Genomic DNA, 18,866 nt, shown 5'->3' on the forward strand with positions numbered 1-18,866 from the left:
ATCATTGTATTGTTGATAAACAAACAATTAAAGTTTAATTTAAATTAGTTTAATTTAGTTTATTAAATCGATTATTATTATAAAATAGTAATAATAAACTAAAAAATAAAAATAAATAGTAGTAATAACTATTCATTATATATTGTTATTATAGTTGTTGTTGTTGTTTAGTTGTTGTTATAGGTTGTTATTTAATTAGCTTTGTTTTGTTGTTATATTTATGTTTGTTTGTTGTTTTGTTTTGTTTTGTTTACAATATCTTTCTATGCAAAATAGAAGCACCTTCATCTTCGTATTCTTGTGCGGTTACCCAAAGATCTTTAAAGGTGGTAAGTGAAGCTAAAATAGAACCACCGATCCATGCTGAATATTTACGCTCGAGTGGCGCGGTAATCTTGATCTTTACGTCCTTGGGTGCCAGCTTTTTGACCTCGTGCAAAAGACGCTCACCGAAACCGGTGAACAACGTCGAACCACCACCCAGAATGATGTTGGCGTACAACGTCTTACGCAAATCAATGTCGGACTTGCGAATCGATGTATCGATACACTGGTGAATACCCGGTGATTCGTCACCGATGATATCCGGGTGGAACAACAACTCGGGCGCACGGAACTTCTCTGCACCGAGATCGATCAAGTTGCCGTCGGGCAACTGATAGGTTGTCTGTACTGGTTTACTACTGGTTGTATTATCGAGTTCACGCATCTCCTCTTCTTTCTGCGGGTCGAAAGCGACGTAGCATGTCTTCTCCTTGATGGTGCGGACGACTTCGCGCTCGGCCGAGGTGTTAAAGTTGTAGCCACCGCGTCGTAGCAGGTACGAGAGGTGATCGGTGATGTCACGACCACCGATATCGATACGAGTGATGGCGTGTGGCAGTGCGAAACCTTCAAACACCGGAACGGCATGTGTCACACCGTCACCGCTGTCCAAAACTATACCGGTTGTCTTACCGCTGGCGTACAAACTGAGAATCGCTGGAATCGAAAAGTAGAGTGCTGGTGCATTGTATGTTTCAAAGAATAGCTCTGCTGCTCTCTCCCTATGAAGTCTTGGATTATTTGGTACATCTGTTAATAATACTGGATGCTATAATCATGTTTAGTATTAATATATTCATCCTGTCACTAATAATAACTATATCATATCATTTGTCTATGACTTACTTCAGATGATTGAATTTTTAATAGTTCATATGTATGATTCCAAACTCTTTCCATACAATCCCAATGAGTTACAACACCATGTGTCATTGGATGCTTCAGCTTTAATATACCACGCATATCATGAATACGTTCACCAACGAAATATGATGAATCATTTTCAACACTTGATCCAATTACTTTTTTATACTTTGGGTTTCCAATCCTATATTATTATGATAACATAATGAATGGTAATGATAATGATTACGATGATGATGATGATGATAATCCAATATATTGATTGTTTAATTGTATTGTATGATTTAAAAATGAATGAATATTAATATGATATTATGATTGATAAATTCATTTCTATCTCTTACAATGATGGGAATATAGAAGATGGTTGATCTTGTCCTGCAAAACCTGCTTTTATAATTGCTGAACCCTAATAATATTTTCAAAATCAAAAAAAATTAGCATTCATAATGTAATTGTTATTTTTGTTGTTTTGTTATCCATACATTATCAATTACAACTGGTTGATTTGAAAATTCAACTTGATTTGATGACATGATAAATCTGATTAATTATATAAAGTCAATTCTAATCAAAAATATCTATCAAATGTGTCAATCTATTTTTATTATTATACAACTTGGATATTCTATACAATCTATTGACTGACTCTACTACTCTAATATACAATGTTTTTATTTTTCTTTTGTTTAAAAGTGACTCTTGATGCAGTATTTATTAAAGAAAAAAAAAGATAATTATATAATTACTATGATGTTAGACACAAAAAATCAAAAAAAAAAATTATTATTATATTATTTTTAATTTTTTTTGTGTTATTATTATTTTTGATGATCACTATTACCACACTCAAATTCATAGTTCATAAAAACTATTGTTTGCAAAACTTTTGGCACACCAAAATTTCAAAGTCAAATGTATGTAACGTTTTCGAATTGAATTTTTATTTTTTTCAATTTTTTTAATTTTGGATGCGCAGTGGTGTGTGGGCGATTCTCTGGACAGTGGAGGTCCAATATGTGAGAGTTAACCCATACATAGCTTTCTTTCTTTTTTTTTTCAATCTAAGGATCAGAGGCCACTACGTATGTCGTCTTAATAATAAATAATATCACAGTATAGATAGATTTAGATTAGACTTGAAGTGATGATGTGATGGCGTTAGTATTAGGTTGATATATGATTAAGATAGGAGAAACAGGTTCAATATATATCTTGGAACGCATTCATCATCACACATCCATCATGTCTACCAGCTAATCTATGGGATTGAAGAACATTAAAGACTAATTCGAATCAATCTACTATCATTATCATTACTACAGAAAATGCTTACCACCAAGAAGAAGATTGTCAAACCAGCCGGTAAGGAACCAACCGAGACTGAAAACACCATCGCCCAAGCTCTCTTGGATTTGGAGCAAAACGACTTCAAGGATTTGAAGGATCTCCAAATTGTCTCTGCCAAGGAGTACGATGTCTCCGAAGGAAAGAAGGCTATCGTTATCTTTGTCCCCTTCCGTCAACTCAAGGCTTACCACAAGGTATGTAATAGTAACAAAACAAATAACAGGAAAAACAACACTTTAGGACGAAACCATTAATTTTAGTATATGTTTGGACGATTATCATTTTAGATTCAACAAAAGTTGGTTTGGGAGTTGGAAAAGAAGTTGGGTGGTAAGACCGTTATGTTCATTGCCCAAAGAAGAATCATCCACAAGGTTTCTTCAACCAACAAGGTCAAGCAACAAAAGGTACCAATCTCCCGTACCATCAAGGCTGTCCACGATGCCATGTTAGACGACCTCGTCTTCCCAACCAACATTGTCGGAAGAAGATTGAGATACAGACTCGACGGTACCAAGCTCCACAAGGTCTATTTGGATCGTAAGGAAATGACTGTCACCGAACACAAGCTCGACTCATTCTCTGCTGTTTACCACAAATTGACTGGTAAGGACGTCGTTTTCGAATTCCCAGTTCAATCTGCCTCCTCTGAACAAAACTAAACACAATCCATTCTTTGTAATGCCGAGGGTTGGAATCTGATCAAAATAAAAGGCCTTAAAAATATATATATTAAATACCAAAATAGTATTTAAAATATTTTTTAAATCATCTTTGTTTGTTTTATACTATTAACACTTTTTTTTTCTCTTTCTTTCTCTTTTGTTTTCTATCATTTCTGTTCAAACAGTGCAGGAGAATGTTTAGGTATAACATTTATGATTATAACTCGTTTTATTACTTTCATTAACACTTTTTGCATACCACACTCACAATTGCTATTTTTAGGTTTTTAATTTGATTTTCATTTTTTTTTTACTATTTAATTAATTTGTTTATTCTATCCTATGAACTCCAATTGATTCATTTTATTAATTATAATATATCAGATTAATCTTTAGTTATTTGTTCAAAGAAGTAAAGCTAATAATGACAATGAAGTGTTTAAATCATCAAAGATCACACAAATTCATTTGTTATCAATGTAATTGTTTGATGTGTTCAAAATGTATTACCAGTCATAGCAAAGACCATCCTGATCATTTCGATAAATTCGAACATATCGATGACATCACAAATTCATTGAGTACATTAAAATTAGATGATATTATTGACACAACAACTATAACCAATAATCAAATTAATAATGAAATTAATAGTACTAATAGTAATAGTTTCATTTCACAAATCAACAATAAACTTAAATCAATATGGGAATCATTATTATCATCGACATCCAGATATCAAAGACTATCAACAACAGAGAATGAAATCAAACAACACTTTGAACAATTACATCAATATCTAATCATTGAAGAACATAAACTACAAAGAGATATTATCAATGATAAACATACAATCACAAATCAAATCGATAATAATATAAATCATTTGAAATATTTAATAAATATTATCAATATATTTAATAAATTAAATAGTAATAATAATAGTGATAATAACAGTAATGATAATAATAAAAATGATACTTGTAGTAATGAGGATACTTCATTGATATCAGACACAACAACATTATATTCGACAACAACAATAATGGAATCAATAACAACAAGTTCATCATTACAATCTTTCATCAATCATAATAATCAAACATTGTTCAATGAACATTTTGGTGTATTTAATATTGATTCACTTCTCAAACAACATTCCTCAGATTCATCATCATTATTATTAGATATCATTCATAAATACAACAATCGATTCAATGAATCAACAACAAACACAGACAATAATAACTTAAGATTATCATCATATAAATTATCAATCAAACAACCTGATTTCAATCAATTGAATTCAATCATTGAACAATCAATCAAACTTGATCGAATTAAATCAACTGAATCAATAAATACAACAACAAAAACAACAAACAACAATGATAATAAACAATCTTATATTTTTATAACACACCAATCAAAAGGAGCAACACTGATCAACACATCAAACAACAATTCAATTGAAGAATTACAGTTTAATTATCAATTTTCTTGTACATACTCCTCGATTGTTTCAATTGGTGAATATATCTATATATTCGGTGGATCAACCAATGAAAACAAATGGATTAAAATATCAATGAAATCGAAATCAGCTGAACATATTGATGATATCGAAGGAATCAAAGGTGATAGTGATATATCAGCTTGTTATGATGGTCAAGATCATATCTATTTGGTGAATGGTTGGAATACAAAGAATAGAATTGATCGATTCAACATCAAGACAATGAAATTTGAATCATATCATCAATTACCTGTTGGATACGATAGACAAGTATCATCAATGATCTTCAAAGGTTCATTATATTCAATATCGTGGAATAAAAATAAGATGTTTCAATTCGATTTGATAAATAGAACGATAACAGATCATCAAATTGACATTTTGCCATTCTCAGCATGTCATGATAACAATGGAAATTTCTTCATGTTAGGTACACGATTCATCAAATACAATGTTGAAACCAAACAAACAATCAATCTCAATGCTGTTCCTCTGACAAATGCACAGTTTCCATTTGTAAAGTATCATCGAGAATCACCAACATCAAGTTATATCTATTCATTTGGTATAGATAATGATGATAATTTCAAATATTCAATTGAATCCAACCAATGTGAACCATTCTTTAGAGATATTATTAATCACAATAGAGCGTGGTGTGCATCTACTTCAATTTCATTATGATATTTTGACTACAATCCACAAATAAACATATCAATTCTCATCACTCTTCAGAAAAAATTAGATAAAATAAAGATTAATGATATCTATTTTACATTCAATCTCTAATTATATAATTATACATATATATGTTTTATTAGTAGTTTTTTTGTACTAATTAAAAATTCAAACTTAAATTAAATAAAAGTTTAAGTGTTAATTACTTGTGATAATATATATATATATTTTATTTCATCAATACCTTTTATTTAATATTAAATTAAAAATTATTGAAGAGATATTTTTTAGTTGACATGAGTAAATATTGTGCTAATAGCTACCTACGAATATTTTTTGACCTATGTAACGATCCTGGCCTACATTGGAGTCGAAAGGAAGTTGTATTAACTGAAGTCAATGTAATTTTTGATAATTTTAATGTCTTGTTTATTAAATTTTTGTGGCAGCGAGAAGTTAATTGGAACTACAAACCAACATAGATATTGAAAAAACATTAATTCAATTTTAAATCTTCTGTTCTTTTTCAATATCTTTAATTAGATAATTATAATAGATCTTTATAGAAGATTATTCAATCTGTTCGAGTTGTATATAAATAAAGTGTATCTACCTTATATTGGTGTATAGAGAGTAGTACAATACCTTCTTAATAGGTTGAGATTTATCAGTAAATAGATGACAGATATGACTTTATTTAAAATTGTACAGAAGACAAATGTTAGATTTGAATAAGTAGAACCAACCTAAGATTAGATCGTTCTCGTCGAAGAGAGGGAAGATCAGAGAATAATTGAAGGAGCTTGGTGATGTCATAAAGTCGAGGAGTAGCTACCTCTTACAGAATTGACCTTTGAAATACAAGAGTTTAACTAGACAGTAGAAAGTTGATCAGGTATGATATCTTTGATCAAACATTCGATTTCATACACAAACAGATTAGAGAGATTGGATTAATTGTTTGGTACCTCTAAATATATCAAATGACCAGTTCTGACTCAATTATCTCATACTTATGCTGTTTGTGTTGTCATAAGTACAAAGCAAGTAAAAACAAAATAAAAACAGAAAACAAAACAACTGGTGCTGATGCTTGTTAAATCGAATTTATTTATCAATAAACTTTGATATTATTTTAAATTGATCAATATTAATATTGGATTGCTGATCCAAATGAATGAGCTTTAAGATTTCATTAAACTTGTTGGTTGTGTGAGTGGTAAGATTGTGTTGTTTGATTTGGTCTTCATGAAATTGTGATTTAAAAGATACATCGAATCCGTGACAAAACAGAATACCAAGTGAGTAGAGGAAATGTAGAACTTCATCATGTCTTTTCTTTATCGATGCAACTACGATCGCTTTTGGAAGTGTTGGTTTGATCATACTTAGGATGTTGGCATTGCCAGAGATCTCAAGGAATACATAGTCTTGGAATCTATCTTTGATGTCACGTGCAATCGATTGCAACGCTGCCTCTACCTCCACTGGTTTTCTCATGTTGTGGTAGATGTACTTGGCATCGATTGGTCGGTCATAGCGATCGCCCGACACCGTCGAGTACCACGGTATCTTGGCGGCGACCGATTCCATCTCCAATCCCGCCAGAGAATCGAGTACTTTGTGTTTAACCAATTTCTGAGCTCGCGAATGTACAGTACCGACGATAGCCAAGAAGAAACACTCCACACCATCACGCTCAAACTCCAACATGAGTGGAGTGAATAGATGATCGTGTTGACCGGCCAACACTGTTATACCCGATGCTTTGGTTGCAATATCCAACTCTGGATAACGGCTAGCATACTTTTCCAGATAGGTATGGTAGTTGATGCGGACGTTTAACATCTTACCGCCGTAGGTAGTCAACGCTTCGTTTTGATAGATCGATCGATAATAGAGAATCTTTACGGCCGTCTCCAGAGTGACCGATCCAGACAAATAGAAAAGTGCAATCTCACCCAAACTCAGCCCGAAAACCATGTCTGGTTCAATACCAAAGTGTCTGAAAAGATGAATCATTCCAATTTGAAAAATAAAAAGCAGGGGATTGACGAGAAGCTGGCTGTAACCCTCTTTAGAGTCTGGTGGAAGTTGGCACAGTTCCAATATCTTTTCCATTACATTGAAACCAGAGATTGTTAGGTAGAGTTGATTTACATGATCTACTGTATCTCTATATACAGGAAATTGATCGTAGAGTTGCAATCCAAGTTGCAGGAATATACCACTCTGACCACAAACAATCATGATTATCTTCTTTTTCAAGACATTCTTTTCTTGTTCATCATCAGTACCATCAGTGGCGATTGAAGGTAACTCTGATTGAACTTGATAATTAGGTTGGTATAGATCTGTCCAATCTCTAGCAACAATAACTCTACGATAGTTGTACTTTCTATTTATTTGTTCAGAAGTAGTCGATTGAAAGAGTGAAAGATCTTCAATTGATTTTAATTGTTGATCCTTTTTTAATAGTTCTAAATATTCATCAAATGCAGATTCTGAATTCGATGTAAATGGAATGATATATCTAAGATTTCAAATTAATAAACATTTTTATATTGGTATTCAATAAAATTAAATCTTTACAATATATATACCTTTGATTATTTATTGGTAACATTATAATGTTATTTTTTTATTTATTATCAAATTCTAGAATGATATAATATTGATTGTTGATTGTTATATATTTAAATTATTAAAAATACACATAATTATTATAATTGTTCTATTTGATGGTTCCATGGAAGTATTCGACATTGTTGATTTGAATTGTTTGCATCGCAAAACAACTGATGTAACCACTTCAATTGATCAGGAGAAAGAAAGTCTGAAAACAAATGAAATTTTATTCAACACTCTTTAAAAATATCTAAAAATAGTGATCATTATATGTCTGAAAAATCATTTTAAATATTTAAAAAAGATAATTTATAATAAATTTTTGAACAAACAACAAAGATTTAATTCGAATTAAATATATTTCAATAGCTTCAAATAGATAGATAGTGATAAATTGTCAAATCTATATGATAGTAAAAATTTGGTGACAATATTAGTCTACTAGCAAATAAGAGAGTTGTAAATAAATAATGTATGTAACTTCAACATCTTATTAACATATCATGTTTTAACACCATACAGTTAATTGTCAACCAAGTACTATTATAAAACAGATAGATCGATTGATAGCATCATATTGATCATATACATCAGCCATACATACAGAGTAGTGAAACATTTACAGTTTAAATATGGGTGGTAGATTGTTAGTCGAGATAGTCTAAGCTCTCTAACTAAGTACTTCCAGTCGGCGCAAACTAACTAAAGGTCGATGATAGAGAAGAGAGACACTTGTGTTGGACAACACTCACACCTTGTAAACCGTAGTCAAAGAGGTTCTGGCCACTTTGTTCCAAATTGAAGCAATGATCTCTCCGATCCCACCATGGCTGCGAACCAAGATCGAGAAGGTTATCGATAATCTTCTTAATGACAACTATTTCAGCATCGCCAAGGTGACTCAAGATACCGGAGCAGATGATAAAATGACTTGGCTCTGAGTAACAGCGAATCGCGTTTGAACAGTAGAGGCCAGTTTAGAGACATGATATGACTACCGCTATTGAACAGCACGCCGACCTACCACCGCTCAGTAACAGTAGAGACAGACAAGGAAGGTCGATCTAGCAGTAGTGTCGATAACTCGAAGAGGAATATCAGTACATTTGGTCGGATTGATCTCAGCAGACGTCGATCGACGAGGCCGATTTAAACAAACCGTACCAACCGAGGACGACTAGATCCAGCTCATCTCGAAGTACGGTGGTGCACCACCCGCTGTCATCAGCGAACAACTGAAGAAACTTGGTGAAGCGTAACTACCTTGTTACAGAATTAACCATTGACAAGAGATGGACCAGACAGTCGACCTTTGATCAATTTGTAAGCCAACAATGGCTTTGGTCAAACATTCGATTACCATCAGAGATGGAGAGATTGCATGGATGAGTATGGATCCTTTAAATCAGCACTTCGACAGTCCTGACGGTAAACAGCATCAAGGCGTAAAGCGTTGTCGGCATATGAAGATACTCATTTTACCTTCTATGAGATGTAGTGTCTGTTTCTTCACTAGAATAAATTCTTGAGTATGAAATAAAAATTAATTTAATTTTGGATTTTCAGCACATCTTCAAATTTGTATTGCAAATTAAATGCAAGGAACTTAAAAGTTTAATTTGATTTTTTTCATTTTTTTTTTTTATTTTTAGACCTATCAAACGATGATGAAGAAAAATATGACAACAGAATCAGAGACAGTAATCAAAACGAAGAAGATGAAGACCAATGACAAATTAATTGAATAAAATTATTTATATTTGTTAAATGTTAACTAAAAACTCTTTGTCTTGTTTATGTTTATTTTTTGAGAATGTTTTAAAATTTATAAATTTAAGTTAAAATTGAATTTTTGATTTTTTATTTTAATTTTTAATTTTATATTTTAATTTAGTGTGTGATCATTCTAAATTAAATTTTTTCATTATTTATTTAATTACATCGATTATAATATTCAACTAGTAAAAGCTAATAATGACAATGAAGTGTTTAAATCATCAGAAATCACACAAATTCATTTGTTATCAATGTAATTGTTTGATGTGTTCAAAATGTATAATCAACCATATCAAAGATCATCCTGATCATGCCCATAAAATAGAAGATATCGATGAAATCAAACATTCATTGAGTACATTAAAATTAGATGATATTATTGACACCACCACAACGAATAAATGATAGTACTGGTAGAAATATACATAATTTTCATTCACAAATCAACAATTAACTTAAATCTTTTTGGGAATCATTAAGATCATCGACATCCAGATATCAAAGATTATCAACAACAGAGAATGATATCAAACAACACTTTGAACAATTACATCAATATCTAATCATTGAAGAACATAAACTACAAAGAGATATTATCAATGATAAACATACAATCACAAATCAAATCGATAATAATATCAAGAATTTAAAATATTTAATAAATATTATCAATATATTTAATAAATTAAATAATAATTGTTGTAATAATAATAGTAATCAATCAATTATATCAGATACAACAACATTATATTCAACAACAACAATAATGGAATCAATAACAACAAGTTCATCATTACAATCTTTCATCAATCATCATAATCAAACATTGTTCAATGAATATAATATTTATTTCAATATTGATGAACTTCTCAAACAACATTCCAACGATTCATCATCATTATTATTAGATATCATTCATAAATACAACAATCGATTCAATGAATCAACAACAAACACAGACAATAATAACTTAAGATTATCATCATATAAATTATCAATCAAACAACCTGATTTCAATCAATTGAATTCAATCATTGAACAATCAATCAAACTTGATAACATTGAATCAACTGAATCACCAATAAATACAACAACAACAAAAAACAACAATGATAATAAACAATCTTATATTTTCACAACACACAAATCAAATGGAGCAACACTGATCAACACATCAAACAACAATTCAATTGAAGAATTACAGTTTGATTATCAATTTAATTTTACATACTCCTCGATTGTTTCAATTGGTGAATATATCTATATATTCGGTGGACATACCAATGAAAACAAATGGATTAAAATATCAATGAAATCGAAATCAGTTGAACATATTGGTGATATGAGAGGAATCAAAGGTGATTCTAATATATCAGTTTGTTATGATGGTCAAGATCATATCTATTTAGTTAATGGTGTTAATATAAAGAATAGAATTGATCGATTCAACATCAAGACAATGAAATTTGAATCATATTATCAATTACCTGATGGATATGATCGTCAAGTATCATCAATGATCTTCAAAGGTTCATTATATTCATTATCATGGGATCAAAATAAGCTTTTTCAATTCGATTTAACAAATAAAAAGATAACCGATTATCAAATTGACATTATACCATACTCAGGATGTCATGATAACAATGGAAATTTCTTCATATTTGATAGAAAAAACAAACGATTCATCAAATACAATGTTGAAACCAAACAAACAATCAATCTCAATGCTGATCATCTCGCAAACGCACAGTATCCATTTGTAAAGTATCATCGAGAATCACCAACATCAAGTTATATCTATTCATTTGGTAATAATAATGATGATAATTTCAAATATTCAATTGAATCCAATCAATGTGAACCATTCTTTAGAGATATTAATGATCTAAATAGATCATGGTGTGCATCCACATCAATTTCATTATAATAAATAAAGAAAAATCTATTACATTTATTACCTTCCTCTGACATTAAAATTTGTACCTCATTATTAGTTTTATATACATATACATTAACCACATTATTGTTTAATAAGTAGTATATTTCTGCAATTTGGATTGCAACTCTATGATCAATTCCCTGTTTATCGAGATACAGTAGATCAAATCTCAAATATGATATTTCTATTCGTGATGTACTATTGATAAACCACATGAGATTGCAACTCTTTTGTGTTATTAATGATCTATGCTACTAATGGAGCTATAACGATTAAATCTCATTATCATTGCTAAATATTAATGGTTTAGAGTAAAATAAATTCGTTTTATAGTTTTTAATTTGCTTTTTAAAAAAAAAATATTCTCTTAAATACCCAATGCACAAGAAGATCTAATATGATTTGAGAAAAATAACTGATAAGATAAGTAACTCGTTCATTTTATAAGGTCTATCTTGTCGTTAACGAATTATAAAGAGTTATTTCATTAAACAAAGTTGTAACATTACGACTAAAGTTTATTTGTGATTTAGTTTAATATAACATAGGTGATGATATTGTTTTTATTTATTTATTTTTTGTTTGTTTTTTACTTTCTTGAGAAACGATCATTCAAAGTGAGTGTTCTTGTGGTTGTATTGTTTCTACGTCCACCACCAGTGGCTCTGCTTGTGAAAGAGGTTGTTTTTTGTGATTTCTGTTTAATTCATTTTAATGTGATTAGATTAGTAAATTGATCAATTGATTGGTAATCTGAAGATTTTGTTTGATAAACTTACAACTACTTCTACAACTCTGGAAGCTTTCTTGGTGACTGCACTCTTTGGTGAGGCAGTGTTGCTTAGAGTTCTCTTTGGTGCGCTTCTAAATGATGGAGCACTTGCAGTTCTGGTTGTGCTATTGCTAAAAAAAGTTATTTAATAAAGTTAGTATTCAATGATGCTATTATAAACATGCTACATACTTTGAAATTTGAATCTTGATCTTGTCTGGACTGATCAGTGTATCCTTCTTGGCTGGTTGCTTTGGTGCAGTTCTGGCGACCTTCATTGACTTTACAGCTCCTCCTCCTCTTGGCTTGTTAGACGACGATGACGATGATCCTATTCTTTTGGCAGAGTTGGTAGCAGCTCTACTCTTTGGCTTTGAGTTTGATTTTTTATTCTATAGAGGTATGCAAAAAAGTATCAGAAGTAAATTAGTAATTTGCAATTTGTTAAATAAAGATGATTATAATAAATTTTAAAACTTACACCTTTCTTAGCATCTTTGATAATTTGGTCTTTAATGGTAAAAATTTGGGAAAAGAATAGAGAATATTAATATTGTTATTGTTATTATTATTATGATTATTATGATTATTGTTATTATTATTATTTATTTTATTATTAAGACGGAGGAGAGAAAAAAGAAAGGAATAGCAGAGTAGATTAGGTTAGAGCAAAAAAGAAAGAAATAGAGAGGTTGTTAGAGTTTGTGATATCTTTAATTAAGAGCACTGCCTGTACTATAATCAAATAGTTTGATTATATTTAAATTCTATCTTTTTTTTTAAATACAACAACTGTTGTTTGAATTGTCGGTACTTCAAAATCAACATTGTTGTTTACCTTATTTACACTGTTTTGTTTAGATTGTAGCAACAATCTTCTCTCTTCCATACAAAAAGTGTAGTTATAAAGTGAAATGTTACCACCAAAAAAATATTAATAACAAGTTGATAGACTGTAGAGTTGCTGTGCTCTACGTGGCCATGAATGCTCTTAATCGCAATATTCGATGGTAATATGCTCAATCACATTGTTTTTTTTTTGTTTTCAAAATAACCCAACATTTGAATGAGATGGTTACATGTATTGATGGAAATGAGAAGTTGTTGTTATCATTATTATTATTATTATTATTGTTGCTGTATTAGTTGTAGTTGTTGTTGATGATTAAGTACCTAATGTTTGATTCAAATGAGTAGACATCTTTATATATTGTTTTGGTTTGGTTAAGTTTATAGATAAAAGTTTTAAAGAAAAAATTAAAAATTTTTGAAAATTAATTATAATAATAGTAATTGATTATAAATAAATAATAAAATATTTGATATATATTTTTTAGAGAAATATTAATATTTATATATATTTCTTAAATAATAGTGAGAGAGAATTAGATTTACAAATGATTATATGTTTAAATGTACACTATAATATAAATATTTGTTGTGTGGTTTAAATTTGAATTTATATTAAAAAAAGGTTAAGGTTATAATTAAAATAACAAAATAAAGAAAGAAATATTAAGTGGAGGAGGTGACTGTTGAAAAAAAAAAAAAAAAAAAAGTGGTTAAAAAAAAAGCAGTTTTAAAAAAAAATTTTTTTATTTCTCAAAAATTAAATTTTTAATTTTTTTTTTGAAATTGTTTTTTTGATTGATTAATTAATCTTTTAAGTATAAGTATGGTTGTTCTGTTTTGTTGAGTTGAGAATCATCGGTTATTTATTTATGTTAATTTGATAAGGTTAGCATTCAATTCTACCCGATGCAAAACCCTACCTATTACCTATTCTATAAAAGATGTTCGTTTTGATTGGTTGGATCAGTACTGTTTAAGAACTTCCCATTTTGGTTTATCAATCTTAATCAATAGGGAAATGAAATTCCATTTGAAATTTACATTTATTTAAATAAAAATAAATTAACCTTTTTTTTTAAAAAAAAAAAAAAATAAAAATATATAAAGTAACGAAATCTAATATGCAAATCTAAATAAATGGATAATTAATGTACCTAAAAACCTTTTAATAAGATAGTAAACTTTATTTATATTGTTAATTAAAAATAAAACTATTTCAAAACTTTTTTTTCCCTTTTTTTATTTTTTATTTTTTTGATTTATTTAAATTTTGGCGGCAAAAACTGTTTTGAACATTACTGTTAATTTGATTTGTGAAAATTTGTTGATTTCGTTTATTATTAATAATCACAAATACAAATTTAAAGGATTCTATATTTTTCAACATCAATTCTCCTTTTTCATTAAACTTTGTTTTGTTTAGTTTTTGTTTGTTTGTTTATTATTATTATTAATATTAATATTTTTGTAATCTCTATTATCAAATCAATCATTTAATTATATTGATTTGATTTTTGATTTTATTTGTATAGAAGAATATATTTATTTAAATAGTTGTTTGTTCTATTCTTTGTTATAAAGTAGCAATAATAATAGAATAGTAGTAGTGGTAGTAGTAGAATAGAGTATCTTGTTTGTTTTGTTGTTTGTTTGTTAAATAAAAGTAAAGTCTCAAAAGAAAAAGAAGTGAAAAATGGAAGTACCAGATGGAGGATTGTCAAGATATCAAAAGTTAGAGAAACTTGGTGAAGGTACCTACGGTAAGGTATACAAAGCCAAAGAGAAGAGTACCGGTAAGACCGTTGCACTCAAAAAGATACGTTTAGAGGATGACGGTGTACCAAGTACTGCCTTACGTGAGATCTCATTGCTCAAGGAACTTCAACACCCAAATGTTGTTTGGTAAGTTGTATTTCTTTACTTTTCATATCTAAAAAAACATTTACTAACTTTTTATTATATAACTATAGTTTGTATGATGTATTACATTGTGCCAATAGATTATATTTAGTGTTTGAATTCCTCGACCAAGATTTAAAGAAGTATATGGATTCAGTTCAAGCAATGAACCCACAACTTATAAAGGTAAGTAACCAACCAACCAAACAACCAACTTAACTATCTCTATCTTATTAGTATTCTTTATTAACTAAATCTCTCTTAATATGACAACAGTCATATCTCTACCAAATTCTGAAAGGATTGGCTTTTTCACATAGTCAAAGAATTTTACATCGTGATTTGAAGCCACAGAATCTTTTGATTGATCGTATGGGTTCCATCAAATTGGCCGATTTCGGTTTGGCACGTGCAATCAGTATTCCAGTTCGTATTTATACTCATGAGGTATGTACACAACATCAAATAATTTGAAATCAATCTTGGTTATATTATATATTGTTAACAATATTAACTATTTTGTTATGTGCTATTTAGATTGTTACACTTTGGTATCGTGCACCAGAGGTACTTCTTGGATCAAAGACCTACTCGGTGCCAATCGATATCTGGTCGGTTGGATGTATTTTTGGAGAGATGTTAAATAAGAAACCATTGTTCTCTGGTGATTGTGAGATCGACCAAATCTATAGAATATTCAGAATCCTCGGTACACCAACCGAAGAGATCTGGCCAGGTGTCACCAGTTTACCCGATTTCCTCAGTACCTTCCCGAATTGGCCTGGACAACCACTCAACAAGACATTCCCAAATGTAGAACCAAATGCAATTGATCTTTTGAACGTAAGTTATCAATCACCAATATTACTTAATAATAATAATAATGATTAGTTCAAAATCTAATAACAAAAACTCTTTTCTTTTTTTATTTTATTTATTTAATATTAAAACAGAGAATGCTTCAATATGAACCATCAAAGAGAATCTCTGCAAAGGCAGCACTTCTCCATCCATATTTCAGTGATTTAGATGTCAGTTCATTCTAAGAAATGTAACAACATCTCAGTGTGTCCTCATTTTATTTTTAAAAAAACATAAATAAATGTTTCTTGTTATTCTTTATAAATCAACTTTGTCTGTTGTTGGGATGCCATTCTATTTCTCCATAATTGATAGTACTGATAAATTACTTAAAAAGTCTGTTGTTTTTCAAAGAATCTGATTATAACACTTCATTAATCATATTGCACATTTTCAAAAAAAAAAAAAAAAAAAGAAAAGAAATTGCTGATCATTGGATCTAAATAACCTTGTCTTGTATTAATACTTATCAGAATTTGTAAAAGAAAGAATATATTTTAAAAAAAAAAATGTCAAATATAACAGTAGAGTTTATAGAGAAAGGAGGAGCTTCTTGGTTTAGCATCAGTGGTGTTGGTGTTGTCGAACAAACATCAGAATATCCTTCAAGATACACAATCGATTTTAAAACAGTGGATGATAGTGAGATTCCTTCAAGTTGGAGTTACAGTCAGAAAAAATTAGATAAAGTAAATGTTATTGGTGATCAAAATATGGAGTTACCCCCATCTCTAATGACCGTTATGAACGAGGACATGACTTATTTCCACCTCGTTGAACTGGGTTATTAAAGTTTAAACTCGAAATGCAAACAAAAACTCTTAAATAAAAAATCTTATTTGTAATTCTATTTTTGTTTTACTAGTGAATATAACTCTTTAATACTCTTGTTTTCATCAAAAAATATGTTGTAAAAGGATAATCATTTGCACTGTGTTTATGATTGGTCAAATCAAAAAAAAGTGTTGCAGTGGTTATAAATCAAATTTTTTGTTGTAAACATTGAAAAGATATCAAGAGTCAGAAAACAACCACTTTTTTAATTATTGGGCAACCATCATACACGACGAAATTTGATTCAAATGAAAAAAAGATATTTTTATTTTTCCAAAGTTTTCTACGGCTTTCGCCCGAAGTGAATGTTGTGGTGCATCGAGGTGATAATAAACCTGTTTGATGTTGATGTGGGAATTGTGTTTGCATTCAACAAGTATTCATGTAACCCAAAACAAGGGGTTGATTCAGATTCGTCGAGACTTTGATTGGTTTTATTAAATTTCAAAAATATTTTAAAGAATATTAAGAAATTTAGAAAATTGTAAATTAACTATAATATGATAAACATATATATTTTTATAGAATTTTTCTATATTACCTTTTTTTTTTTTTTTTTTTTTTTGAAAACCTAATTGATTGAACATCTTGGGATTCAATCTTTTTCCAAAGTAGGACGAGTTATAACTCGGGTATCTTCAAATTATTAGGTTATATCAGATTATTATATTATAAAATTAAATAATTTTTGAAAATCAAATGAAAAGTAAGAATTTACAAAAAGTATAAATAGAAATGAAAAATAGAACTTTAAATCATCAAATCAACTTCAAATAAATATTCAAATATATAAATATATTATAAATATAAATATCAATAAAATGAAATCAATTCAAATCCTTTCAATTATGCTTTTGGCTATGCTCGCAGTTGCCTCTGCCTCCGGAAGCGCCTACTTCTTGTTCACTGATGAACATGACGAATTTGTTATCAAACTCTCAGATCCAGTCAGAATTGCTGAAGCTCGTGATATTATCGCCACCGGTTCGACCAAAGGTGTCATGGGTATCATCGTCAAACAAAGAGTCTGGTACAATTTCGAATGGAAATACTATTTGGATCCATCGACCATTACATTCTTTGACTTTGCAATGGAAGTTTGTGATGCCTCTATTGCTTACACTGAAGAACATCTCGCTGAAGTCGGTGGTGCACTCCTTCCAGGAAACAGATGGTGTCCATGGCACTCACGTTTAGTTAGAGAACTCTAAATCAAACAACAACAATTTTCAAAAATCTATCCATTTTAATAAACTTTAAAATATAATTTCATATTTTCAAAATTAATAAATACTATTTTAAAAAACCATAATATCTTTTGTATTTACAAGTTCAATGAAAGAATATAATGATATATATATCACTTATTAAAATATTATTATTAAATTTCAAAAATTATTTAAAACAATTTAATATTACTAAATAAAACAAAAATTATTCATGGATAATCTCTATACTAGTCTATTCTAATTGTATATATTCGAATAGGGAAATCCTTAAATTATTTGCAGATTTCGTATACAAATACCAAGATTAATTAAAAGAATTATTTTTTTATTTTTTTATACTGTTTTTTTATTTCTTTCTAACTCTAATATAAATGTTAAGAGAACGATTATCTCTATTAAATTTATATGATTTAGAAATAATATAACAAATAAATGATTGTGTTCATTTTATGAATATTTGGAATAATTAATAGCTTCTATAGTATGCAGCCAAATAATAGTTTGTAGTATAGATGTATGAGAGAATGTCAGAGGAAGGTAATAAATGAAACAGATTTTATTTATTTATTTTATGTTTAACAATTAATAATCTTTTGAAATGGTTGTAGGGTTTTATTTAACATAATAGTTTTGGATCTAGTTCTATTAATTTGGTATATGATTTAATAATAGAACA

At 29.3% G+C, this 18,866-nt stretch overlaps 9 protein-coding genes across 9 annotated transcripts; 6 read left to right on the plus strand and 3 right to left on the minus strand.

The window, feature by feature from the left end:
* Positions 1–250: 250 nt before the first annotated feature.
* Positions 251–1,724, minus strand: arpA (alpha-centractin; the record flags this gene model as incomplete). The annotated part of the gene is made up of 4 exons (XM_020575902.1): positions 251–1,093; positions 1,171–1,372; positions 1,533–1,597; positions 1,674–1,724. 4 exons carry the CDS (start codon positions 1,722–1,724, stop codon positions 251–253), a joined length of 1,161 nt encoding a protein of 386 aa, XP_020434218.1.
* A 792-nt stretch (positions 1,725–2,516) lies between these two features.
* On the plus strand, positions 2,517–3,200 carry rps7 (eS7 family ribosomal protein; the record flags this gene model as incomplete). The annotated part of the gene is made up of 2 exons (XM_020575903.1): positions 2,517–2,732; positions 2,826–3,200. The coding sequence occupies 2 exons, from the start codon at positions 2,517–2,519 to the stop codon at positions 3,198–3,200; spliced, it is 591 nt and encodes a 196-aa protein (XP_020434219.1).
* Positions 3,201–3,627: 427 nt separating this feature from the next.
* Positions 3,628–5,403, plus strand: PPL_05008 (uncharacterized protein; the record flags this gene model as incomplete). Its single annotated transcript, XM_020575904.1, has 1 exon — positions 3,628–5,403. One exon carries the CDS (start codon positions 3,628–3,630, stop codon positions 5,401–5,403), a length of 1,776 nt encoding a protein of 591 aa, XP_020434220.1.
* Positions 5,404–6,504: 1,101 nt separating this feature from the next.
* Positions 6,505–8,023, minus strand: PPL_05009 (fatty acid synthase; the record flags this gene model as incomplete). Its single annotated transcript, XM_020575905.1, has 2 exons — positions 6,505–7,930; positions 8,001–8,023. The coding sequence occupies 2 exons, from the start codon at positions 8,021–8,023 to the stop codon at positions 6,505–6,507; spliced, it is 1,449 nt and encodes a 482-aa protein (XP_020434221.1).
* Positions 8,024–9,359: 1,336 nt separating this feature from the next.
* Positions 9,360–11,731, plus strand: PPL_05010 (kelch repeat-containing protein; the record flags this gene model as incomplete). The annotated part of the gene is made up of 4 exons (XM_020575906.1): positions 9,360–9,522; positions 9,678–9,725; positions 9,988–10,054; positions 10,297–11,731. 4 exons carry the CDS (start codon positions 9,360–9,362, stop codon positions 11,729–11,731), a joined length of 1,713 nt encoding a protein of 570 aa, XP_020434222.1.
* A 196-nt stretch (positions 11,732–11,927) lies between these two features.
* Positions 11,928–13,716, minus strand: PPL_05011 (uncharacterized protein; the record flags this gene model as incomplete). The annotated part of the gene is made up of 7 exons (XM_020575907.1): positions 11,928–11,970; positions 12,337–12,440; positions 12,523–12,640; positions 12,708–12,907; positions 12,997–13,025; positions 13,458–13,505; positions 13,689–13,716. The coding sequence occupies 7 exons, from the start codon at positions 13,714–13,716 to the stop codon at positions 11,928–11,930; spliced, it is 570 nt and encodes a 189-aa protein (XP_020434223.1).
* A 1,344-nt stretch (positions 13,717–15,060) lies between these two features.
* Positions 15,061–16,312, plus strand: cdk1 (cyclin-dependent kinase; the record flags this gene model as incomplete). The annotated part of the gene is made up of 5 exons (XM_020575908.1): positions 15,061–15,269; positions 15,338–15,452; positions 15,543–15,713; positions 15,804–16,109; positions 16,220–16,312. 5 exons carry the CDS (start codon positions 15,061–15,063, stop codon positions 16,310–16,312), a joined length of 894 nt encoding a protein of 297 aa, XP_020434224.1.
* Positions 16,313–16,636: 324 nt separating this feature from the next.
* On the plus strand, positions 16,637–17,646 carry PPL_05013 (uncharacterized protein; the record flags this gene model as incomplete). The annotated part of the gene is made up of 3 exons (XM_020575909.1): positions 16,637–16,816; positions 17,423–17,445; positions 17,577–17,646. The coding sequence occupies 3 exons, from the start codon at positions 16,637–16,639 to the stop codon at positions 17,644–17,646; spliced, it is 273 nt and encodes a 90-aa protein (XP_020434225.1).
* Positions 17,647–17,782: 136 nt separating this feature from the next.
* PPL_05014 (uncharacterized protein) lies at positions 17,783–18,172 on the plus strand (the record flags this gene model as incomplete). The annotated part of the gene is made up of 1 exon (XM_020575910.1): positions 17,783–18,172. The coding sequence occupies one exon, from the start codon at positions 17,783–17,785 to the stop codon at positions 18,170–18,172; it is 390 nt and encodes a 129-aa protein (XP_020434226.1).
* Between the last annotated feature and the right edge of the window lie 694 nt (positions 18,173–18,866).

This window comes from Heterostelium album, assembly GCF_000004825.1.
Source record: "Heterostelium album PN500 unplaced genomic scaffold PPL_scaffold4, whole genome shotgun sequence".
NCBI classification, from domain to species: Eukaryota; Evosea; class Eumycetozoa; order Acytosteliales; family Acytosteliaceae; genus Heterostelium; species Heterostelium album.